This window comes from Schistocerca nitens, chromosome 2 (genome assembly GCF_023898315.1).
Source record: "Schistocerca nitens isolate TAMUIC-IGC-003100 chromosome 2, iqSchNite1.1, whole genome shotgun sequence".
NCBI classification, from domain to species: Eukaryota; Metazoa; Arthropoda; class Insecta; order Orthoptera; family Acrididae; genus Schistocerca; species Schistocerca nitens.
The window spans coordinates 297,655,730-297,683,550 of record NC_064615.1 but is presented as its reverse complement, the minus strand read 5'-3'; the positions used below and the strand labels follow the sequence as shown (position 1 = coordinate 297,683,550).

At 38.1% G+C, this 27,821-nt stretch overlaps 1 protein-coding gene across 1 annotated transcript in view; it reads left to right on the top strand.

The window, feature by feature from the left end:
* The window catches only part of LOC126234377 (33 kDa inner dynein arm light chain, axonemal-like), a 129,123-nt gene that overhangs the window by 74,648 nt on the left and 26,654 nt on the right, over nucleotides 1–27,821 (top strand). The window contains exon 5 of the mRNA XM_049943063.1: nucleotides 21,228–21,425. Coding sequence (XP_049799020.1) covers nucleotides 21,228–21,425 — 198 coding nt within the window. The remainder of the gene's footprint in view (nucleotides 1–21,227; nucleotides 21,426–27,821) is intronic.

Sequence of the window (27,821 nt, the reverse complement as noted above, 5' to 3'; positions counted from 1 at the left end):
TCCATGCCCGAGGCAGGATTCGAACCTGCGACCGTAGCAGTCGCACGGTTGCGGACTGCGCGCCTAGAACCGCGAGACCACCGCGGCCGGCACGGTCTCCAGTTCACTTTTGTCACCTGACTGAGACAGGTCATCATACTCTGCAGGTTCTACGTTTGACATTTCTGCCCGTTCTGCAAATGCATTTACCTGAGAATCCCGTGTAATATCTGCCTGGTAACCACTAATAATCTGCTGTGGATCCATGGTTAACAAAACACAATTACTTCCTCTACTCAGTAGCAAATGTGCTGTGCTTCTAGTAAGTGTGCACTCTATTTCAGACCCAAACAAATTTAAAAAAAACTACACATTCCTGTGCCACACAGATTCTGCTCCAAATTATGCTCCCGTGAGCTACTGATTCCTAGTTCCTGGCAGCGAATTCAAATAACAGCATGCTTATCTATGCTTACAAATGAAAATCTCAGTCTATCCTAACAAATCAGCATAATGCCGAGCGCCATCAGAAACAATCAAGTGACACAGAAGTCACAACCAAAACATGAAAATACACACATACAATAATTAAATATTAGTACTATGTCTAGGCACCAGCAAAACAAATCTATTCTACCCAGTGCACATTAAACACGGGAACAGAAACTTCACTAGGCAACACTATCTATGATCTGATGGTCACAGAAGGTGCCATCAATTCAAAATTATACATAAGGGACATAAAATTGAATGACTAGGCTAGACAACACGATCTGACGGTCACAGAAGGTGCCATCAATCCAAGATCCTGGCAGGGTCGCCACAATGAAAGTTAACCCGTAGTGCTGACTGTATAAAATGATTGAGAATGTAGTAAAATTTACTAACAACATTTATTTTTCAAAAGAAAAAAACAGACAAATTATAGTTATTGATTGAATACTGTTAGCAACTAACAGTTGGGTTAAGAGAACAATGGACAAGGATCCTAGCTGGCAGAAGTAAGTCAGGTACTCTGGCCCTAAAAATGTGGATAACGCAATCTCAATTGATCTGACACTGAGCAGACTTTGACTGATAATCTACAGAAGATTCTCAATATAGGTGCAACTGAGAGCAAGTGGCGATTGAGATCTGCCCTGACAAGGCCAGAGCAGCAGTATGTTACCCTGTTTGCTTCATGCAGCGATATAAGTGACAGCTGGTGAGACGTAGAGGCAGCACCTGTGAAATGACCGCAGCCATGAAAGAAATGCAAAAATCTCACGGTCTAGTGATCAGGCAGATGGATTGCAACTCACTCTCTGCCAGAGCCCTGAAATCACAATAGCTTTCAGTGTGGGACACACCCATTCACTGGTCGTACCAAGGACCAATTTGGCTCACTTACACAAACAGAGCACACAAGGATACCAAACGTCGAGACTGGTAAACCGAAAACGAATAAGTGTGCCCTGGGCAAATGAGTAGTCCAAGACATTTGAAGTCACACTGTCAGTACAGTAAGAACTTCACCACAGGCTCTCCAGTCTAACTACTTGCAAGTGAAGTCAGTTTCAGGACAGGTCCCAATCACCAACCACACACACCAGAGCTTCGACCAGAAGATGCTTATAGATCTAATTCCAGAACCCGAATGCCTCGCACCTCTCCAGATAAAAAATTTTCGTTTTCCCACAAAGTGCACGAATGACACCACCTTCACCCTGTCTTGAGCCAATCACAGGGCTGTAGAGGCACTAAATCTCCCCTCTTACACGGCAGCACAAGCTCTTGTCGAACCAGTGCAAGAGGTAAGAAACCTGCGTCTGGAAAAAAAAGAAACCGCTGATTACTGACTTTTTTAAGTTTTTGTGGAGGGGGAAGACAGTTTTCTCCAAAGTCGTGTCACTTCCTGCTGCAACAAGTGAACAACTACAGTCTTAAAGATCTTTATCTGAATAGCCTGTGCCTTGAGGCATGTTAGTCCTAGCTATGAAGTGTAATAAAGATTCTATCTCTAAACGTTTCTCAGACGCCGAAGTTTTTTATACGACTGAGGTGACCAATGGAAGTGGGTCACAGGCCTATTTGCAGTATCGGCAAACATGAAAACATGTGAATTTTTATTATGCGTGGCTCTGCACACAATGCCCAGTTTATGACTTCACTGTGTAGACGCATCCCTTCAGTCTGTCGCCTCCTGCCCAGCCTTCTGCTGGTGCCGTGGCAGGTAGCTTGGCATTGTTCTGCTGGAGACCTGTTTTGACTAGGGGCTGCTGTGTCTGCCCTGTACGGCTGTGGGCCTGTCCGGCAAGATTTACTGAGGGATGGGATTGCTGCCAATTGTTTTCAACTTCCAACACGCCGTTTCTGTGAACTAAGAACCATAAAAATATCTCATGGTTTTCTTACTGTACCAGGCACCATCAACGTCTGCTCAGGCCGTTAACTTTCTAGAGTCTCACTCAAGGTGCGTAAGGTTGTAACAAAATCTTTAATAATTTTCTGTATATGAAAAATGGTCAGAGAGTAACTTGTCCTCTCTCAACCTGACAATAGTGATCTGTTTAATGAAAATCAACACTTTGAAAATTAACACTGTCTTTTACATTTTTGTTGACTGTTATATAATCTATCTTACTGGAGCTTGCCTCTGTTACTCAAGTGTCACAGTTCACCATATTTGTGAGATTATATGAGTATAGTATATCTGTTACTTTCAAATAGGTTATACTACAGGAGTTTCTATCAATATTTAAGTCTCCAACTATGCTAAGGTCGGTGGGGCCTGTTTGTCTTATTGCTCTGTTAAGTCTATCAAGATAGTACAATACATCTGAATTTGGTGGGCAGTACATACCAATAACTTTATGTTTAGGTGACCTGCTTGAATGAATATTTAGGTGGACCACAACAGCAGCCATTTCAATTGTTCCTTCTTTGCTGTATTGCTCAACAAATGAGATTTTTTTAAATGGAAGATGTTCATTTACAAATATTGCCACCCCACCCCCTTTGTGTTGTTGCCTGCAGTAACTATCTGCTAACACATAACCATGTAGTTTGTAATACTCAGTTTCATTGTCCATGTTCTGTAATTACTAACAGGTGTGATGAATTCTCATCCACAAAAACTTGCAGCAAATTGAGGTTATTCCTAAGATATTGCACATTTAGATGCATTCTCCTAAAGGGCACTGATATTTTACACTTTGTGACATGGTATTCTGAATCAGTCAAATTATTACACAAGTCCTTAACACTGCACTGTAATGACAATTTACTCACTTCCAAGTCAGTTTCTTCTGCATGTGAATGGGGTTCTTTCCAGTCCAAGGGGTTTAGTCCAGTAAACTTGTGTTGCTTGAAGTTGAGCCTAAAAAAACTTGTTGATTATAATCTAAGGTGATTGGGTCCATGGTTTTATGCAGCTCCTTACAGAGTTTCGTTATCTGGTTCACTAACTTGAACTTTCCATTTCTGTTTAAGTGAAGTTCGTGCCTGGTATGTTCTTCATGTTTCAGTTTGCTTATGTCTAGCAAGTGCACATGATTTAGTTTTTTACATAGTTTCTGCCATTCTAAATTATAGCGTTCAATTTCTGTATTAACACACAACCACTGCAGGAGAGCATGTCGCACTGGTAGGTTTATTAGGGTAACATTTGTGTTATACAGTTTTGGCAATAACTTCCTTAGTCACTGTGTAAAGCTTCATGAAGAGGAGCTGAAAGGCTTTTTCCATGGCTGTTCGCATACAGTAATAACTTTTTTGTGCTTCCAGGCATTAGAATTTTTCTGTTTTGGCTTTTATCGGAGGATTCGTTGTATTTACTTTCAGTTGCACTATTCATTGTTTCTCTGGCTGAGTCTAGTGCTGAAAACTTATTCGATGTAGCTGGCACACTGTTTCTAGTTCTTTGTTTTTGTTTTTCACTTTCTTGACGGTTTCATGTTCTGTTTTTGGACTTTACTGCAGTCCACATAAATTTATTTGTAATTTCAACATATTCTGAGTTCGATATTACATTTGTTTCATCATAAATAACACATTTTTTGGTTTGCAGATCATGTTGAACACTATCATTGTGACTATTTTTGTGGCTATTTTCCACCACTGTTTCACTGTTTTCACTAGACCACAAACTTTTTCCACTTAAGAGTTTTTTGTTTTCTTTTTTCAGGAATGCTGTTTCTTTCTTTCAATATCAGTATTTATTAACTTGATAATTTCATTTTTTGTGTGTACCACATTGAGAAGCTCTTCATGTTTGTCATGCGCACAATTACCACAGGTCCAACAAATATCGTCATTTATGAACTTCAGATTTATGTTTGCATATCTCTCATGTAACCAGAAGTTGCACTTCACACACACAGGATGCCCTTCATCACACATTTTTTACATTTTTTACACAATGAGTTATTCTACTGAGACTGATGCAGCACTCAAACTAATGCTAATAATTTGCACTTACAGCCACAATTTTTTGTGTTTGTTGTTTTACATGAGTTTTTAAGACAGCATAGTTCCAGCTTGTCATAAATTCATTGGTTTATTTTACTGGTGAATCAATTTTAGCACATAGAAAATGGAAAAAATTGTTGCATTCCCTAGACGTGATGCCAGTTTTCAGTATTTCTTCACACTTTCTAAAATTTTCATTGTCTAAAGAAGGATTTTTACATGAACTAAAATATGTTTCACTACTGCTTGCTGCCATATTTGGTACAGGTTAAAATTGAGATCACTATAACACCAAAATTTTAATAATTGTAAGTAGTCTCTTATTTACATAAAAAAGAGATATGTACTGTTTTATAAGCTACAGATAAAACATATCAAAACAAAATTGTAATATTATATATCCCACTGAAGATGTCTTAAAATAAAAAAGGCGAAATGCATATGGGAGAAATAAAATACAGCACAGCAAGAAAAGACAACTTATAATTATGAAACAAATATGAGATCACTATATTTGAGAGAACAGTGTACTTGTTTACAAGCACTGAGTAAGAATCAGGATACAAAAATCTTGTATCTTGGGCATTCCACAGATTGTAATTATTTGGTAAGAAGTATCATCTTGTTGTCCTCCAATACTTTTGAAGTGCAGCTCATGGTGTACTACAAGATGTTGTTTATGCGAATCAGGATTGTTATTTTAAAATCAAGGAATGGAAGTAGATAACCACTCAATGTACCATGAAAAGTACTGAGAAAGAATCCAGTGTCATAAAAGGAAACAGAGAGTCAGATTATCAAGCATCACAGCAGGAATGAAACTAGACTCAGACCGAGGAAACACAATATGTGAACCCACATACATAATCTTCCAGTGTCTTTAAAGAAGTGCCAAACATTGTAACGTTTGGTGATGACAGTAGCAGACTAATCAAGGGTCCAAACTCAGCCCTATTAAATATAGCCCTTATTATAACTGAGTGACCTTAAGACTGGTTCACAGCAGTAGTTTGCAACAGTGAAGTCTTTATATCAAAATGTTTTATATTGTGCAATTTGAAAAAACAATAGGTTTCCTTAACATGACTGAATTATGAGGTGCTACTGAATGGTCATACAAGACAAAAATAGTTCACAGTCTGGTTGAAGTTTAGACAATGAGGAGATGTAACATCACAATTAATAGCACCTGAAGAAAACAACTGGTCAGTTTCAAAATATTGTGCAATTGCAGCTGGACCATGGATTCACTGTATTAGGGTTAGCCAGGCCTTCTTACCAGAAGACTGTTGACACTGTGCACTATGAGGGAATCCAGTTGGACATGGGTGCTTGCAGGACCAGCCCAATACCCAGTCTCTGTGTCGAGACTGGTGAAAACTGTTTTCCTCTAAAAGTTACTCAAATTAAACAGAAGTCTATAATAAAACCATGGATTACACAAGGAATAAAGATTTCCTGTAAGACAAAAAGGAAAATGTATCTGTCGACCAAGAATAGCTCCAATGCTGATGATTTAGCTAAATACAAGGAATACTGTAAAACTTTAAAAAAAGTAATTCAGACGTCTAAACAAATGCACTACGAGAAGAAGATAGCAATGTCAGGGAACAAAATAAAAACAATATGGGATATAGTGAAAGAGCAGACTGGTAGAACCAGAAAGGAACAGGAGCAAATAGCACTAATGGTAGATGACACATTAGTAACTGATGGGCATAGTGTGGCAAATCTATTTAACAAGTACTTTATATCCGTTACTGATAGAATGGGACTTTCAGGATCAGGAAGTAATGTCCTTGAATATCTGAAACTAGCCTTCACAAATAGCTTCAAGTACATGAATATATCACTCACTTCACCAAAAGAAATAACTTCCATAATAAAATCTTTAAAAACAAAGCATTCTAGTGGGTACGATGAAATATCAACAAAGTTAATTAAGGCATGTTCTTGTGAGTTTAGTACAATTCTAAGTTACTTGTATAACCAGTCAATTATAACTGGGACATTTCCTGACTGGCTAAAATATGCAGATGTTAAGCCTCTATTCAAGAAAGGGGATAAAGAGATACCATCAAACTACGGACCGATTTCACTTTTGCCAGCATTCCCAAAAATTTTAGAACAAGTAATGTACAGGCAGCTGCTCAACCATCTGACCACAAATAACATATTATCAAGAACACAGTTTGGATTTCTGAAGGGTTCTGATATTGAGAAGGCCATTTACACCTACAGTGAAAATGTACTTAATTCATTAAATAACAAATTACAAGCAGCAGGTATTTTCTGTGATTTGTCAAAGGCATTTGATTGTGTGAACCACAACATCCTTTTAAATAAATTAGAATTCTATGGTGTCACGGGCAGTGCTGCAAAATGGTTCAAGTCATACCTCACTAACAGGAAACAAAGGGTGTCAGTGCAAGGGACTAGTGAATTAAGTCATCAGTCATCATCAGAATGGGAAGAAATTACATGTGGTGTCCCACAAGGATCCATCTTAGGGCCATTGCTTTTTCTTGTGTACATTAATGATCTCTCATCAGTTACACTGCCAGAAGCAGAGTTCGTTTTGTTTGCAGATGACACAAGTATTGCAATAAATAGTATGTCAAGTGTAGTTCTATAAAGATCTGCTAATGATATTTTCATGGATATTAATAAATGGTTTGAAGCCAACTCACTGACATTAAACTTCGAAAAGACTCACTATATGCAATTCAGAACCTGTAAGAGGTTTCCACCCAGCATATGCATAAAATACGAAGAAGAGGTTGACAGTCTTAAATTCCTGGGATTACAACTTGATAATAAATTCAGTTTGGAAGAGCACACCACAGAACTGCAGAAACGCCTTAACAAATCTGTATTTGCAATTTGAGTGTTAGCAGACATAGGCGACATAAAAATGAAAAAGCTTGCATACTTTGCCTACTTTCATTTCATAATGTCATATGGTATAAATTTTGGGGTAACTCTTCAAGTCAAACAAAAGTTTTCAGAGTCCAAAAGCGTGTAATACGTATTATTTGTGGAGTAAATTCACGGATGTCCTGTAGAAACCTCTTCAAAGAACTGGGTATACTAACTACTGCCTCTCAGTATATTTACTCATTAATGAAATTTGCCCGAAATAATATATCTCTTTTTCCAACAAACAGCTCAGTTCATACATACAATACCAGGAACAAAAATGATCTGCACAAGGACTTAAAAGCACTTACTTTAGTTCAAAAAGGGGTCCACTACTCAGGAACACTCATCTTCAATAATTTGCCAGTAAACATAAAAAATTTAGTTACAAATAAAGATCAGTTTAAAAGGAGCCTTAAAGACTTACTAGTGGCGAACTCCTTCTACTCCATTGACAAATTTTTTAATAGAAACAAATGATGTATTGTATATATTCATACTTTTAGTATTGTTATTTCAGCTTAAAAATAAAATAAAATAAATTGACATGTTCCACATCCACGAGGATCTCCTCAGCACGGATCTATGGAACGAAAAACTAATCTAATCTAATCTAATCTGAACCACCATTCACCATCTGGTGGCGACTCCTCATGTTGTGTCATGCTTATAAGTTCCTTGCTGCTCCCAGTTCACCAGCAGACTGTACCGTTGCTCACCCAGCTATAAAATGCCTCGTTACCAATTGTCCGTGGGCAACAAGGCTGTCTGGGACCTGTGTGAAGTGTATGCTGGAGTCACTTGGTGTGGAGCAAGTACAACTCCCAATCCAGAGTTTTAAGTGCCTTCCACTCTGGTTACTGCAGAGATGCAGAGTAATTTTAGGTTTAGTGCAGTAGAGGAGAGGCTTGCACTCCTGCCTATGTTTTAATACATTATTTTATGATGTTTTTAATTGAGTACCATAACTCTGTAACTGTATTTGTGGATGGGTCTAAACAGGGGGACTCTGCTGGTTGCTGTGTTATTTTATCTAGTCGTGTCCTCCAGATCTGACTGCCTCCAGACTTGATTTGTTTTGGCTTAGACTTGTAAGCGATCTTGCAAGCACTGGAGCAGATGAGCCATGTTTCAAGTGCTAAATTCCTTGACTGTCCCAATTCTGTGAGTGTCCTTCACTCTGTACATGCTTGTACCCGGCAGATAAAGAAGTCCAGAACATCTAGGACACCCTCCTCCAACTACAAAAGCTGGGGAAGGAGGCATCCTTTCTGCTAGGTGTCAGGGCACATGTGTATTATGGGGAACAAAAGGGCAGATGTAGCAACCAAGGAGGCATGTCACAGTCCTCAGTTATGTCAGTTTGCTGTCCACCTACATGGTGTCACCTCACTGTTGCGGTCCAGAGTCATGAACAGCTGGGAAGAAGATTTGTTGGAAGTGACAGATAATAAGCTGCATCTTGTAAAAGGCCACAATATAGCCAAGGTGTACCTCATTCCAGCCACACAAGCAGGATCAGGTTCTTCTCACTCATATTTGTCCAGGGCAAAGCACTTTGACACATGGCTTCTTGCTCCTGCTGGAGGACACTTCAATGTATGTCACCACATTTTACTAGACTGTTTTATTTTTGGACCAGAGGGCTGCAGGAGATTTGCTGGCAGATCTGACCCCTATTTTAAGTTACATGCAAATGAATTTGGTTAAGAGTTTTAAGGTTTTGTGAAATGTCCAGCTTGTTTCCTCAAATTTTAGGGGGATGTTCTTAAAGTGTTTACGTGGTGACTGATTCACACAAGTTTTTTTGTAAGTAGTCAGTCAGCGACATTTCTCTGTGTGTTATTTTAGCTCCTCTGTCATTTTATTTATGTTTTAATCCCAAGTATATCACCCTTCACCCTTTCTCTGTTGTCTTGCAGTGTGTGAGATTGAGTGATTTTGTGGGTCAGTGTGAGTGAGGTGGGAAAGTGTGAGCAAGTGCCATTTTGTAGGTTTACTCTTCACTGTGTGACAACATTTTTAGACATTTTCTCTTTATTCCTTTCTTTTAATATTTGTAAGGGTGCCGATAACCTTGTCGTCGAGCACCCTTAAACTCCAGACACACACACACACACACACACACACACACACACACACACACACACACACACACACACACACACACACACACACACATGGAAGCACACCTTTTATCTGATTTTCTGTTAAGAAAATGGTATTCTCAAGCAATCTCTTTATTCAATAATGAAGTTCAACATTGATGATGGTGATGGTGATGGTGATACTATGCCCATGGAAGCTGGCTCATTCACACAGCTCACCACGAAGCACACTGAGGCAGGTGGAATCAGATTGCAGTTCCCAGTGTGGACTATGGAGTTCACAGCAATAATGTATGCCTGCACAGGGTATAGTGACCAATGATAGTATTTGACAGTTTAGGCAGTGATCGATGGGCAGCTAGATGACCTGGTCCACCACAGTTGACGACCAACAGCAGGTAGCCTGCCAGTGGGAATGCACTAAGTCGGCAGCATTCAGATTTAGCAGTAAGAGAAGACAGAATCTGGTGGTCACAGCTTTTTGATTCACATCGGCTTATGGAGTGGCATAGGACTCCCCTCATAGCTAGTGGCTGCTAATGGCTGAGAATGCCTGTTTAAATTTGGTGATATATATGCAAACCCAGTCTGGTACTGTTGTTGAAACAACAGCATTTCTGGCCTCTAAGTTCCAAAAGGTTAGAGTCGCTGGCATTACCATTGAGCATCCACAACATCATTGCATCCACTTTCCTACCATGTCAGCAACTACACTTTCCTGGTGTTGCTATAATGATGAAGCAATTTCTTGTTTCAGAGGCCCTGGGCAGCGACTTTTGCAGTGTGACTGTATGGAATACATCTTGTGCTAGCTACTGGAATATCTTGCAACACTGTCCTCCTGACTCATTTTTTCTGAGATTGTCACAGGAGCATACTGCTTCGCTAGGTGGGACTGTGGCGCTGTAGGCCTCGCCCATAAAGAGATACAGTCCACAGGATTGTCATCCGTCTACAACTCTGGGCAAATCTTGACAATACATTTCATTACTTGACATACACATACAATATATTTCAATTCTCCTTATTCTAATTCAGCATGAACCACAATTTACATTGGCTGCTTTGTAAAGTGTGAGATTGAGTGAACCATGAACCATGGACTTGCCGTTGGTGGGGAGGCTTGCGTGCCTCAGTGATACAGATGGCCGTACCATAGGTGCAACCACAACGGAGGGGTATCTGTTGAGAGGCCAGACAAACGTGTGGTTCCTCAAGAGGGGCAGCAGCCTTTTCAGTAGGTACAGGGGTAACAGTCTGGATGATTGACTGATCTGGCTTTGTAACAATAACCAAAATGGCCTTGCTGTGCTGGTACTGCGAACGGCTGAAAGCGAGGGGAAACTACAGCCGTAATTTTTCCCGGGGGCATACAGCTTTACTGTATGGTTAAATGATGATGGCGTCCTCTTGGGTAAAATATTACGGAGGTAAAATAGTCTCCCATTCGGATCTCTGGGCGGGGACTACTTAAGAGGACGTCGTTATCTGGAGAAAGAAAACTGTCTTTCTATGGATCGGAGCGTGGAATGTCAGATCCCCTAATCAGGCAGGTAGGTTAGAAAATTTAAAAAGGGAAATGGATAGGTTAAAGTTAGATATAGGGGGAATTAGTGAAGTTCGGTGGCAGGAGGAACAAGACTTTTGGTCAGGTGAATACAGGGTTATAAATACAAAATCAAATAAGGGTAATGCATAGTAGGTTTAATAATGAATAAAAAAATAGGAGTGCGGGTAAGCTACTACAAATAGCATAGTGAACGCATTATTGTGGCCAAGATAGACACGAAGCCCACGCCTACAACAGTAGTACAAGTTTATATGCCAACTATCTCTGCAGATGATGAAGAAATTGATGAAATGTATGATGAGATAAAAGAAATTATTCAGGTAGTGAAGGGAGATGAAAATTTAGTAGTCATGGGTGACTGTAATTCAAGAGTAGGAAAAGGGAGAGAAGGAAACATACTAGCTGAATATGGATTGGGGATAAGAAATGAAAGAGGAAGCCGTCTGGTAGAATTTTGCACAGAGCAATAATGGTAAGACAGAGATTTAGGAACCAGGTTTTAAATTGTAAGACATTTCCAGGGGCAGATGTGGACTCTGACCACAATCTATTGGTTATGAACTGTAGATTAAAACTGAAGAAACTGCAAAAAGGTGGGAATTTAAGGAGATGGGATTTGGATAAACTGACTAAACCAGAGGTTGTAGAGAGTTTCAGGGAGAGCATAAGGGAACAATTGAAAGGAATGAGGGGGAAGGAATACAGTAGAAGAAGAATGGGTAACTCTGAGGGATGAAATAGTGAAGGCTGCAGAGGATCAAGTAGGTAAAAAGACGAGGGCTAGTAGAAATCCTTGGGTAACAGAAGAAATATTGAATTTAATTGATGAAAGGAGAAAATATAAAAATGCAGTAAATGAAGCAGGCAAAAAGGAATACAAACGTCTCAAAAATGAGATTGACAGGAAGTGCAAAATGGCTAAGCAGGGATGGCTAGAGGACAAATTTAAGGATGTAGAGGCTTATCTCACTAGGGGTAAGATAGATACTGCCTACAGGAAAATTAAAGAGACCTTTGGAGAAAAGAGATCCACTTGTATGAATATCAAGAGCTCAGATGGAAACCCAGTTCTAAGCAAAGAAGGGAAAGCAGAAAGGTGGAAGGAGTATATAGAGGGTCTATACAAGGGCGATGTACTTGAGGACAATATTATGGAAATGGAAGAGAATGTAGATAAAGATGAAATGGGAGATACGATACTGCATGAAGAGTTTGACAGAGCACTGAAAGACCTGAGTCGAAACAAGGCCCTGGGAGTAGACAACATTCCATTAGAACTACTGACGGCCTTGGGAGAGCCAGTCATGACCAAACTCTACCATTTGTTGAGCAAGATGTATGAGACAGGCGAAATACCCTCAGACTTCAAGAAGAATATAATAATTCCAATCCCAAAGAAAGCAGTTGTTGACAGATGTGAAAATTACTGAACTTTCAGTTTAATAAGTCACAGCTGCAAAATACTAACATGAATTCTTTACAGACGAATGGAAAAACTGGTATAAGCCAACCTCGGGGAAGATCAGTTTGGGTTCCGTATAAATATTGGAACATGTGAGGCAATACTGATCTTATGACTTATCATAGAAGAAAGATTAAGGAAAGGCAAACCTACATCTCTAGCATTTGTAGACTTAGAGAAAGCTTTTGACATTGTTGACTGGAATACTCTCTTTCAAATTCTAAAGGTGGCAGGGGTAAAATACAGGGAGCGAAAGGCTATTTACAATTTGTACAGAAACCAGATGGCAGTTATATGAGTCGAGGGGCATGAAAGGGAAGCAGTGGTTGGGAAGGGAGTGAGACAGGGTTGTAGCCTCTCCCCGATGTTATTCAATCTTTATATTGGGCAAGCAGTAAAGGAAACAAAAGAAAAATTCGGAGTAGGTATTAAAATCCATGGAGAAGAAATAAAAACTTTGAGGTTTGCCGATGACATTGTAATTCTGTCAGAGACAGCAAAGGACTTGGAAGAACATTTGAACGAAATGGACAGTGTCTTGAAAGGAGGATATAAGATGAACATCAACAAAAGCAAAACGAGGATAATGGAATGCAGTCGAATTAAGTCGGTTGATGCTGAGGGAATTAGATTAGGAAATGAGACACTTAAAGTAGTAAAGGAGTTTTGGTATTTGGGAAGCAAAATAACTGATGATGGTCGAAGTAGAGAAGATATAAAATGTAGATTGGCAATGGCAAGGAAAGCGTTTCTGAAGAAGAGAAATTTGTTAACATCGCGTATAGATTTAAGTGTCAGGAAGTCGTTTCTGAAAGTATTTGTATGGAGTGTAGCCATGTATGGAAGTGAAACATGGATGATAAATAGTTTGGAAAAGAAGAGAATAGAAGCTTTCGAAATGTGGTGCTACAGAAGAATGCTGAGGATTAGATGGGTAGATCACATAACTAATGAGGAGATATTGAACAGAATTGGGGAGGAGTTTGTGGCACAACTTGACAAGAAGAAGGGACCAGTTGGTAGGACATGTTCTGAGGCATCAAGGGATCTCAAATTTAGCATTGGAGGGCAGCGTTGAGGGTAAAAATCGTAGAGGGAGACCAAGAGATGAATACACTAAGCAGATTCAGAAGGATGTAGGTTGCAGTAAGTGCTGGTAGATGAAGAAACTTGCACAGGATAGGGTAGCATGGAGACCTGCAGCAAACCAGTCTCAGGACTGAAGACCACAACAATATTCTAATATCAGCCCAATCTACTGGTAGCTGATGCACTCAGAGATTAAGTGAGCAGGCAGTTTTCTGCCTAAAGTAAATAATATGGCTCATGCAAAGCAGAGTCAAAATCACAACAGTATCAGAAATTGAGACATAAATTATCACGTTTTTACTGTATTGTTCATCACAGTACTGCTGCACATGATGCAGCATCTGCTCCACGGTAATGCAGCCTTTTTGACTTAGTGTTAGTTCATCCAATGAATGTCAGTTTCCAAGGTGTTATTAAAGTAGTTCTGGGCTGGAAGTACATCCAATGGTTTATCTGGTTAGTTCAAGAAAGGTGGTGTTGCAATCACAATAGTGATGCCTGTTATGGTAGCTGGAATATGAAAAGTTGCCCCCTAGAAATCACAGGGTCTGCCATTAATCAGCAAAACTCTGCCTTGTAGTTCTAGTCTTGTCATACTCCTATGTCTATTTGTAATAACCTTTCAGGTTTGTACATGGAATATATTCAGTACATACTGGCTCTTTGGAATGAATGGTGCAGTACAATGATATCTTGTGGGAATTCTCCTGCTCCTGCTTTTCCTAAAAATAGTTGTACTTTGCATGCCTTTGTGTTGATTACTACTATTTGGGTCAGGCATATTGTGGCCCACTCTCTCCAACAATTTTGGAGCTCTTCCACTGAAAGTGATGCATAACTCTTTTTTTCTTCAGAAACTGATTTCACTTCTTGTGCCCATATCTGTATGTACCTCCCAGAGCTACATACTTCATTGGGTAGTGGTGGACTGAAACATACATATCATGCTCAGATACTTGCTACTGGATTGGTGCTGATCCCTGCCGTTGCAACGTGACAAAATAATGACAAGATCTGTTAATTCAGTGTAACTACGTTTTAGATTAGCCGCCAGTGCTTTCTGAAACTTTCATGACCGTAGTGCAAATGGTATCTTGCGTGTGGCTTGCACAAGTGTTTCCATCTCTTTGCACCATACCTTCTTCCCTTATAATGGCACTGATACCTTTGGCAAGGAAATCGGAAGGCCTTTAAAAGGTTAAACACACCTCATGCGGACAGTGGTTATCTGCATTGGCAACTGCAATGTACCATTCACTGGTGCCATCATTTTCACAAATTAATACAGTTCCTGGTACCAGATGATAATCTTCTTTGTTGTGCCCATAGGGGTGTACAGGCTAGTTAACATCACCCATTGGCTAACCTGATACTCCTGATGTCCGGTTGTTCTAGTGTTCACTTTCTGGACTTGCTTCCACACAGCATTCAACACTCTAGTGAAGTTTCACACAGGTTCCCCATTTTTTCCTATCTTTATTTTCATAACCACAAATGGTGATGGCATTTTCTTTCTGCGCACTATCTCATATGGCAAGAGATCTGTGCTGTTTTGTACTTTAGAATTACATGTGTTGTGACATGTGATAAGTAAACACCACAGTCATGATGGTGACTATTGCTGTAACAGCTTACCATCACACTGATTGTTTGATGAACATGCTCTGTACTTCTGTTAGCCTTTGGCTGCAGTGAGTTAGTTACTAGTTTGCGGGTATGTAAGAGGGGACACAACTGTTTTACCAGCTCTGGCATGAAGTTGATGTCTTGATCCATGATTATTATCTCAAAGACACCAAACCTCAACAGCCAGTTATTTACTAATGTGTGCACTGCTGTGTTTGCTAGCTGATTTGGAATGGTGATCATTGCGACACATCATGAAGTGTGATCTATAATAGTCATAACATAGTGGCCACTCACTGGCATCATGGTAAATGGATGTAAGATATTCATTCCAGTCATCTCAAAGGGTTTGTTTGCCTCTGACAACCTCTGAAGTGGCACTTGCTGATGACTTAAGTTCACATGTTAGAAACATGGCACACGATTTCTCTCATACTGGTTGACAACCTGTTTCCATATCTTTTACCAATAATGTTGAGCTACTCTGCAGTCTGTTGTCCTGCATCATCTGTGTTCAAACCTTCCTGCTCATACTTCCAGATTAATTTTATACAAAACATGCAAAAATGTTGTTTTGCATCGTAGAACAATTACAAGGGGAGGATTAATAATTTATAAAATAATGTTTGTGGGTAATAAGAGTTAAGTAATTTTTATTACTTAACTCATTGTCTTGATTTCTTGAAATTCGTTATATTTGTTGTTGTTCAGAATCTAATGGTAAAAATACCTGCTTGCTGGAGGATGATAGGGTTTAACTTTAAAATGAACTTGTTACATGCAGTTCCAGCTTCACACAAAAGGCATTTACTCTTTTGTGACACATCAGAACAGAAATTACAACAACATCCAACTTCCATTGCACAACAGCACAAAACAGACTTATTCTTTACAAGTACAACACAGCATCAGTGCAAAAAAAAAAAAAAAAAAAGTGACCAGCAGTGCTTAGGTTCCATTTTAATTTAAAGATATTACAATTACATATTGATTTTTTTGCGTCAAAAGATATAACTTATAATTCTGTAATGTTTTATGACATTTACATTCAAGTAGTTCTTCAAACAATAATGTTATATTTATCGAAATAGTAATAATAAACAGTTTGATTCATTTCAAAAGTTTCTTCCAAAATTAGTATGAAAACAGCTTTTTACATTTTGAAACGTTTTCTCACAATACATTTTAATATTATTTTTACTTAGGTGAAATAACGCATCAGTATTTTTTCCTTATAATTAGTCAAAATCATATCTAGTTTGGTTGAAATTATCAATACATTCCAGACTTATCTTGGAAAACACACACACACACACACACACACACACACTCACTCACTCACAATAATACCATTAATATGGTAAGTGAAAGTTCATTGTTGAATGCATATAACGCAAAGAATGAAGCTACCTACTCACCTTACAGTTCAGGTTGTGAGCGATTCACAGGCACTCAAAAGATATTGATAATTTTGCCCATGAACTTGTAGATGGCCGAGACATTTTAGTATTTTGGAAACTACATAATATTTTGAAAAACTGCTAGGTTAGATTGTGCCAATTTGGCTAAGCTGTAGATTTCCACAATAATTTTTTCATAAAGTATTTGGTGGATTAATAAAATGCTGAAATTCATGGAACCATTTTGTGTTGTATACGTGCATTAGGAATTACCAGTTTATGAGTACAGTTGCCATATTGCAAAATTATTATAATTTATGCAAATTCTTAAATAGCTGCTTAATTATTTGATAAAGGATATCATTCAGTCCAGAAAAAAGTATGGGTGCAAAAGTATGGCGATGAACTTGGGAATGTAACAGGCATATGGCACTAAAGGCAGCAGTAGTTTAGAGTGCTTCTGGACTGTTATAGCAGTATTCTCATAATGAATTACTTTCATTAAAAGATATAGTTTATAATTCTGTAATGTTTTATAACATTTACATTGCAGAGGTTCTTCCAACAAAAATCTTATATGCATTTAAATAGTATTAATAAAATGTTTGATTCATTTCAAAAATTTCTTCCAAAATTAAAATGAGCAGAACTTTTCACAGTCTGAAATATATCTGTTCGGTACATTTTAATATATTTTACTTAAGTGAAATAATTTTCCATAATTTAGTCAATCATAACAAAAAAACAAAATTTATATGATTTTGGTAGTATTTTGTGTATTGGGTAATCTATTTGTCTGATTGTATCTGGTAATATGTTTTTCTGAGTGTATCAAGCAATCCAAAGGTTTGTGTGTATCTGGTGTTCTAGTTTGTGTTGAAAATAGGGTGACACAAGTTCCATTACCATAGCCCACCAAGAATTTTGTAAACATGAGAATATGATCAAAGTTTTCAGTTTTCCCAAACAAATTACTACTCAAATATTGTCATAGCATATTTTCAAAAATAATGAATTTGCAAATTTCTGTACCAGATATGACAGAGTTCTTTATTGCTACAGAACTGACTCAAAATCTGGAGCTATCCATCATTGAATCCTATACTAGTAACAGGAGACAAACCAGAAATTACAATACTGACAGGTTACAGTTCACTCTGTGTAGTTCATATGAGCAGGGGAGGGGGGGGGGGGGGAGAAAAAAAAGAAAAGAAAAGACTGTGTAGTTCATTTGAGCAGAAAATAAGTTCTCAAGAGTGCACCACATTTTATAAGCAGTTTCTGAAGACATAATTTTCTTTTACTGTGCTCATTCAAGTCTGTAAGATTATGTAATTGTGTCTGTATAATGCACACCCAATAATGAGATTGAAGTATTTGTGCAGGCTTTACAGGAACTGAGTGTACACCTTGAGTAATATATTTTGGATTTTAAATTTTGGTGGCATAAATACCTACGTAAGGCTAAGAACATCTAAAGCAACTTAATCTACTCAATATGCTAAGGTCGCATAATAAGTATTGTATTAATGATAACTCTACAGTACAGCCTATATGCCTTGATAATATAATTATTAAAGAAATGAGTATGAATGAGAGTTGTTCAGTGCATTTTTTTTTATCAGACCGTGAAGGTATTTGGGTAAAATTAAGCAGAAATCAGATTAAGCAGGTGCAAGGTGTAAAGCAGCCTGAACTGTTGTCAAGACACATATTGCTGGTGTGAAGTTCTTAGCAAAAATTATTCCCGTGGTGTCAGTATTGTGGCAGATGATTTCAATACATTTTTCATTAATGCTGACAATATGAACAACACTGCTACCACTGAACATAGCCTTAAATATGACAAAATCCATAACTCAAAACATGGAAACTCCTTCCTACAAAAATTTGAAGATGTTGTTCCTGTCTTTAAATAAAAAGCTGTAAAAGTAAGTACTATTATAACTGCAGTAGCAGAATTAAGCCACTCAAAATCAGAAGATATTCATGGTCTCTCCAATTTTGTGATCAGAAGAATTATGGAAGCAATAGCCCTTTCAATGCGTTCTCTTATAAACTGGATGTTTGTTAGTCATTGATTTCCCTTCATCCTTAGAAATGACAGTTGTTACTCCACTGCACAAATACAAGTGACAAATTTTGCCCTAGCAATTACTGCCCAATCTCTCTTGTACCCATCGTTTCAAATGCTTGTGGAATATTGCATACAGCTCCAAATCAGCCAACATCTTTCTGAAAATAATATTTGTAGTCATACACAGTATGTGGGAGGAGTTAGGGGACTGCTGAGACAAGGCACAGAAGAGCTGTTTCTGAACAAGGTTTGTAGGGTAATTTCAGTCTGTGGCACTCTATCCACATTCCTTCAGAACTCAAAGCATTCTCCCCCATTTGCTACACCTTCCTTGATATTGACCTCCACATCAAGGATGGCTACATCAGTACCTTTGTCCACATCAAACCTACCAACCACCAACAATACCTCCATTTCGATAGTTATCTAATAAATTATGCCCCTGTAAATATTTTGCAGTTTAAAATCTGGTTTCAAAGTCTCTGTCTTACCACCATAATCATCTAAAACTTTCTAGTGTCTAGTGATAGCTGCTAACCATTTCATACCAAGAAGTCTCTTCCATACAACCCAGCCACCCATGATTGTCGCACCTGTAAAGAGAAGCAGTCCCTCTTCTAATATGCCAGTGTCTCACTGAGACATTCACAGACCATAATTGCCCTCCCAACCTTGTACAGAACCAAATTTCCCTTGCCTTGTCTCTCCAGTCCCCTACCACCTGCCTCCCTCCTACTGTCAGACCACAAAGAAGCACTCTCCTTGCAACCCAGTACTACCCAGGATTGTAGCAGCTGAATCACACTCTCCACCAGAGTTTTGACTGTCTCCTTTTGTGCCCTTAAATGAGGACTATCCTACCCACTATTCTCCCCAACCTTCCCACAGTAATCTTCCACTGCCCACCAAACCTAATTAGTATTCTATTGTGCATCTCTCTCCACCCTGCTCCCAACCCATTGCTTCATGGCTCATATCTCTGCAATAGACCCAGGTGCAAGACCTGTCCCGCATATTCTCCCAGCACCACCTATTCCAGTCCTCCTGTCCCATCAAAGGCATGACTGCTTATGAAAGCAGCCATGTGATCTACAAACTAAGATGCAACCATTGTGCAGTTTCTATGAGGGCATGACAACTAACAAGCTGTCTGTCCACATGACTAGCCACTGCCAAACTGTGGCCAAGAGACAGCTGGACCACTCAGTTGCTGAGCATGCTGCCCAACCCAGTGAACATCATATCAAGGATTGCTTCACAGCCTGCACCATCTGGATCCTTCCTACCAAAACCAGCTATTCTGAGTTGCACAGATGGGAACTCTCCCTGCAACATTTTCCATCATCCTCACAATGCCTTTGTCATCAACATTCGCTAGTGCCAGTGCTTCACATGCCTATCCCATTTCCTGCTCCCACTCCCACATGTCCATTCCTCCAACACACTCACTAATCTTACCCTTCTCTACTTTCCTCCTCTTCCCTCTTCCTTTTCTGCTCTCCTCCCCCTCTTCTCACTCCTATCCTACCTACTACCATCACAGTTGTGCTTGTGTGAATGTGTGTGTGCTTCCTATTCCTGAAGAAGTTCTTTTGGCCAAAGACTTAAATGTCTAGTAGTCTTTTCATTGTGCCTATCTGAGTGACTCAACGCCTCCTGTATGTGGTGTACAGCAGACCATCCTTCTCATAATGTTACTTATTTTTTAGGTGAACTAAGGTTTTGTATTCGGGATACATTGCTCCTCAATGCATACTATGCCTTTTTCCACATCCATTTGACATATGCTGCTCTCCTCACACAAAAAAGTTCTCATTTGACAAAAGAAGGGAATGAGATGCATCTGTGGAGTCTTGTAGACCATATTTCAAAAAACTAAAAATACCAACATTAATGTCCCTCCACCCATGGAAGGTAGAAACATGCAGGTAAAACTATTTAATGTGTTGTCATTACACGTACACAATGTGCCGCTGAGTATATTTAAAAACACCACATAGAAAAGGCTTAGAGGGAAAGCACTTTTTGCAATAAAAGAGTTCAAAATGTGCACTGAAGATGACCTTAATTTCATTTAGATTCAACTTACATATATGAATATATTGAATATATTGTGCAGCATGATGGAGAATGTTGCATCTTGATGGCCAATAATTATCTGAAAATATGTTTACACCATGTATCTTAGTTATGTAATTGTACATTTAAGTGTGTACATACATAAAAGACAACATTAATTGCATTTAAGAACATTTAAAGATGAATAGTATGTAGATAGATAGATAGTGCTGGCCCCAGAACTAGTAACTGAATAATATCGAAATACACCCTCATAGCTGTACTATCAATACAAGTTTTGATCAGTTTTGCTTCTTATATCATGGCAACCAGTTTCTGGAATAGGTTGCTAGGTATACTAAATGTGTTCCTGGATTTGTCATCATTTATTGTATAAAGGACTGGTGTCAATAGACTTCACAGAAGCATAAAGAGCTAGTCTAAAAATTTAAATACATCCCTGTTTTATCACAGTTTCTTTTTTTAATAGGCTGAGGAAAGCCAAATAGAACTAAATGAAACTATTGAGCTATTGGGTGATGAAATTTGTGAGCTTAAGAGACAAATTGTGCTTCTCAAAGTACAAATACAGAAAACAGAACATGAAGCAGTTGAGCTTCAGCAGGCACAAGAGAGAAAGTACATCGAAGAAATAGAATTCTTGAAACGTATTAATGATCAGTATGTGGTGAGTACCACAACTTCATATCTGTTTTGATGATTGTTGATTTTACATAGTCAGGTATGGCACTTTACTTGTACTTAGTTTCTTTTCAGCCAGTTTCTGTTTATGTTATCAATATACGTATATTTTGTACAAAAATATTTGTGAACTATGTAGCACAGGAAGTGGTATGAGTTGATATATATATATATATATATATATATATATAGACACACACACACACACACACACACACACACACACACCAAGATGATGTGACTTACTGAACGAAAGCGCTGGCAGGTCGATAGACACACCAAATTCAAGCTTTCGCAACAAACTGTTGCCTCATCAGGAAAGAGGGAAGGAGAGGGAAAGACGAAAGGATGTGGGTTTTAGGGAGAGGGTAAGGAGTCATTCCAATCCCGGGAGCGGAAAGCCTTACCTTAGGGGGAAAAAAGGATGGGTATACGCTCGCACACACACACATATCCATCCACACATATATGTCTGCTTGTGTCTGTGTATGTGCGGATGGATATGTGTGTGTGTGTGCGAGTGTATACCCCTTCTTTCCCCCTAAGGTAAGTCTTTCCGCTCCCGGGATTGGAATGACTCCTTACCCTCTCCCTTAAAACCCACATCCTTTCGTCTTTCCCTCTCCTTCCCTCTTTCCTGATGAGGCAACAGTTTATTGCGAAAGCTTGAATTTTGTGTGCATGTTTGTGTGTCTATCGACCTGCCAGCACTTTCGTTCGGTAAGTCACATCATCTGTGTTTTTAGATATATTTTTCCCACGTGGAATGTTTCCCTCTATTATATATATATATAAAAATCAGTTTTTGAAAATGTAAGTAATTGGATGGATAACAAAACCACTCACCAAGCAGTGGCAGGAGAACACACATATAAAGGTATTACAATTTACTAGCTTTCAGAGCCAGTGGCTCTTTCTTCTGGCAAAAAGATTGGAGGTGAAGGAAGAGTGGTGAAGGAAAAGGACGTGTGAGGTTTAGGAAAAGGAGTAGGGTTCGGAAAAGCCACCAGAATTCTGGGGCAGGGGAGACTTCCAGCCAGGACGAGAAGGAAAGGCTCAAAAATACATCTATAACAATTGCGTAACATAAATACAAATATATTTCCATAATATTTCTTATATTTTATTACATTTGTTCAGCTCATGTCATGATTTTTTACAAAATTTCTCTTAATCATAACAGCTAATTGACTATTTTTTAAATTTTCATACCTTCTGTTTAACGAATAATTTAGAGTGTTCCTGAAGCCCAGAAATTCTTATGTGTATGAGATCTATTTTGGAAAACTAAATGTTTCAGGATGTTAGTTTTAACTTGGAACAACTAAACATCTCGAAAAATACACACTGCACGAAAAAAAGTTCAAGATATGAAGTTAACATTTTCAAGTGAGACATCTGTTTGAACTAAAACTGGCCACCCTTAACCCACTCATGCCCCGCCCACCCCCACGGGAGAGTCAGCTATTTATTTTCAAATTAGGACTTCCTATTTTTATTGTGGGCTCAGATTCTACACCAAAAAATACCAACTGTTTACCAGAAACACTTTTTTCAATGATGATAGATGGCACTGCAATTAGCAAAATCCAATTTTTCCGGTTATTACAATGAAGAGCTGAATCATTTGATTCTGCTTTATATTTTCAATAAAAATATAAACCTTTTTGTTCAAAACAGTTGCTATTGTTGTTAAAAATTTCACTCAGTTTTCAAATTTGGTTGTACAGTGAAACTATTACATTTGGACATTTAAAAGTCTGATACATAAGCTACATTTAATGTAATGTAGTTTTCTGTTCCCTTGGGGTTGATTTTGGTAAGTCCCCTCACTTTCAGGATGCTTGATTTCAGTCAGTCCCCACAAATGGTAAAAAATGTTATTTTGTTAGCATAGAACCTAAATCTGCAATAAAAAGTTGACACCCCCCTCAAGGAGGGTGGGGTTTAGGGAGTGGCCAGTTTTAGCACAGACAGATATCCCATTTGAAAATAGTAAGGATTTTTTTTTCCATATGATGCGTATTTAAGAGATATTTAGTTGTTTTAAATTGAAACAAACAACTTGCACAAATTGTTGAAATAATTTTTCTTCATCCTCATGATTTGCATAGTTTGCATATTTTTTATGACTGGAAACAAATTTCTCAATAGTCTTCGACTACAGGAAATTTCTACTTCCAACCATCCATGTAATGAAGGTAAAAGTTAGTTAGTTTCTTGTTCAATGGCCATTTTGCACGATAGGTCATTTTACATTCACATTGCAGATTAATTTGTACATATGGTTACATTCTGAACATTTATAACAAGAACTCCCTTGAGTGAGAGGTCGCAAGTTCAATCTCTAGTAAGGCTCATTTGAAAGTGAATTTTTAACAGTTATGACAGGAAAAATACTAGCTGCTAATGACTCACAATGTGCATGATGAGGGTGACAGAAAATGAGTATCTGGGAGGAACAGAGAGCAACATTCTATGGGATGTGTGTATTATACTTAACATAATGGACATTGTCAACATTCAAGAAATTTTCAAAACAAACTATTAACTTGCACCATGAACATTGAATGAAAAATGGTGTGCCACAGTGATCACAAAGGTTTGTATCATCTAGATCGAAGGTGAGCTTCTTGGGAGGTACAAACCATGCAGGTCATTCAGCTACGTATCCACTCTTAAAGACTGCATACAGAAACATATTGGTGTAACAGGTTGATGAGAACAAATGGAATGTGGTGGATGCAACCAAATGCAAAACAGTCTGTCTAGGAGCTTATTGTGACACTGCATAAGGCATAGTTGCAGACAGTGTGGTAATATGTTTTATACTCATGGAAAAAACAAACATGCAGAAGCTGAATTTGTCCAGTATTTCCAGGTGGTATAAAGTGCAACATCACACACTTTTCAGAAGGGATAGTTTGCTCCAAAGGATTATGATTTTTATATGCAGACCAGGAATCAAGAAAAAGCAAGTTATTTTGACCAGCTGTTGGCCAAAAGCACTGCTCATACCTTAGTTGTAGTCCTCTTACACCCGTTTTCCCACTCTTACTTGCTGTGACGGAAATATTCCCTATTGCCCTTGCAAGATCACACACGAGAAAGATTCGTAGGGTACAGAGCACCCCAGCTTCTTGCAGCACAATAAATAACTTCCCAGCCAATTTACCATCCAGATTAACAGTCAGCATACTTGTATATGAATGCATTAAACCATTGATGTTAATTGATCTTGATACAACTCTCTTTGTACTGCTAGTTTCCAGGTTTCCTTTCATATGCATTTCTTTTTCCAATTCTGATTGGCTGGAGTTGAAAACAAATTCCTTACTGAATGATAAGATAAGTTTGTGTATCTGATCTGCAAATTTTCAGGCTAATTTTGCAGTTTGCTGTGCATCGTCAAATTAACACTTTCTTTGAAATTTCGCTGTCTTATATCTTCCAATTCTGTAGACTGTTTGGAGTTATGCAGCCATACTTTGCTTCCCTTGAAATCACTGTAATCTGTGCCACATGCAATTTGATGTGCATAATGTAGTACTATCATGCACATCCTATAAATTGTATCGAGCATCCTTGAAATACGCAAACACCAGTTTTTGTAACAAGTGTGCACCGTCCTCCCTTGAATATCCATAGTTTTTCTTATGGACCACATGGTCATACTGCTGCAGAGTTATTAAAATCCTGTTCATAGTAGTTTTTTTACAATGCTGCAGATGGTTTTCCATGTATGTAATCATGTTTAGTACTCACTCTTTGTAGAATGATTGTCCTTTAGTACATTTCACTGGAGACAGGATTTGTGGCTCACTGTTCAACAAGTTGATGAACTACCTTGCTCAACACCTGTTTCCATATCACTTTCACTTGTTCAGCACGTATCATCATCATCATCATCATCATCATTGTGCTCCTCATGTACATTGTCTGCACAGTCGAGCATATATGATGCCACACATTCCTCTGATTCATCTTGCAGAAATGTTAATATTTCATATTCCATTTCTTTCTCATTTGCTTTGTTTATTGTTTGCATTGCTCTGTTTTGTATTAATGCCACTAGCACTGTAGCACTGTTGTGAATTACTCATCGACTAAGCAGTTCAACTACGCTCCATAGCCTCATGTTGTGCTCAGCATTGGATACCTCGAGTCGTGCCAGCCCCCTCTCCCCCTGCTCCCCCCCCCCCCCCACCCCTTGCCATTAGCAGTCAATATGGTGGTTGGATAGTAGACAATATGTGGGGTGTCAAATGCCATAAACATCATCAACCTTTTGCAACCTCGCACTGAAGGGGTCCCTGTAACTTTTACACATTACAGTAATAGAAATTCTTCTACAGAGTAGAAAGAGTTATCAGGGAGAAACTTTCTCAGTTTGTTTTCAAGTTTTACTTTGGTGTCTGTTAGACATTTCATGTCACTCGGTAAGTGATCAGAAATTTTTGTTGCAGCGTTGTGGACACCTATTTTATGCGAAAGACAACCTTAATGTGGAGTAGTAAATTTTATGTTTCCTTCTGGTATTGTAATTATGTATATCATTGTTCCTTTTGAACTGTAGTGGATTATTTACAATGAACTTCATAAAGGAATAAGTATACTAAGTACTAGTCACAATGCACAACTCCTTGAACAGAAATCTACTCGATGATAATGGGTGAGCATCACTCTTACAGCAAATTTTTGTACAATGAAGACTTTCGTTCCTAAAGATAAGTTTCCCCAGAACAGTATTTCATATGACATTATTGAATGAAAATATGCCAAATATGTCAACTTACTGGTTTGTCTCTCCCCACGATTTGCAATTATTCTAAGTGCAAGCTGAACTAAGTTGTTTTAGGAATTCCCAAATGTGTTTTTTTCCAATGTAAATTCTCACCAATATGGACACTTGTAAGAATTTTGAAATTTCCACCCTATTTATTATTTCCTCACCATGTGTTAATGCTTGTCATTGGTGTAGTACCTCCAGATGTGCAGAACTGAGTATGTTGTCTTTCTAAAATTGAAGGTGAGACCATTTGCAGAAAACTAGTCAATGATACTTTTAAGAACATAGTTTACCATTTCTTCTATTTCTGTATGTATGCCTGGAGTGATTACAATACTAGTGTCATCTGTGAAAAGAACTATTCTGCTTGTTGTGTATTAGATGGGAGAACATTTTTATGTATGAGGAACAATAGTGGACCTAAGGGGATCATGTTTTGGGGAACAAGTGCCAATAACATACAAACTGTGTTAAAAGTACAAAAAAGAGCCATAAGGATAGTAACAAACAGCAACAGCAGGACCCACTGTCTAGAATTATTTAGAAAGCTAGGCATTCTAACTGTTTCTTGTGAGTATATCTTACAGAACATAATGTTCATTAAGAAAAATCTCAACATGTATAACACAAACAGCCTAATACATGACCATGAAACAAAATCTTGTCACCACCTCCACCTATATAGAAAGAACAAGGCAAAGATGCAAAAAAGTATATTTTATAATAGGATAAAACTGTATAACAAATTACCACAGGAAATTAAAGAAATAAATGAGCCCCTCACTTTCAGACAAAAACTTAAAACCTTCTTAGCAAGTAAAAGTTGTTATACTGTAAAAGAATATTTAACATAGATGTAGATTATTAGCAACATATGACATTATCACCAAAATATGATGTAATTATAAATGTGTGTATGACTAGTTATAAAAACTACACAAAATATAAGAAACCTGTTTCATTGTAAATGTAAATGTGTGCTCATGTATTATAAACTGATGACATCCATACAATATATATTGTTCCATGGATGAATAAATAAATAAATAAAATAAAATAAAAAAGATTGATCCTTGGGAAACCCCATACTTGATTTATCCCCAGTCACAATTATGTCCACAGAGTATATTGGTTGAGTTACTAAGTAAACCTTTCTGCATTCTTTCCAAAAGATATGACATTATCCATTGGTTTGTTATACCACAATCCCATAACACTTCAATTTATATAGGAGAATACTCTAATTCACACAGTCAGATGCCTTATATGGGTTCTGGAAAATACCAGCCTGTGCTATTTTATTATTTAATGCTTGTAAAATGTAGTGAATGAACATGTAAATCGCATTCTCAGTAGAGAAACCCTTCTGAAACCTAAACTGTGATTTGCTGGGGATATTATTGTTTCTGAGGTGAGATACTATTTTAGAATACATCACTTGCTCAAAAAGTTTGGAAAATGATGTCAGGAGTGAAAGAGATTGGTAGTTAATTGACATCTCTCCTATCACCTTTCTTGAAGAGGGTTTTAACAACAGCATATTTCAGTCTCTCGGGGAAAAATGTCTTTAGTTAGCGATGCATTACATATTTC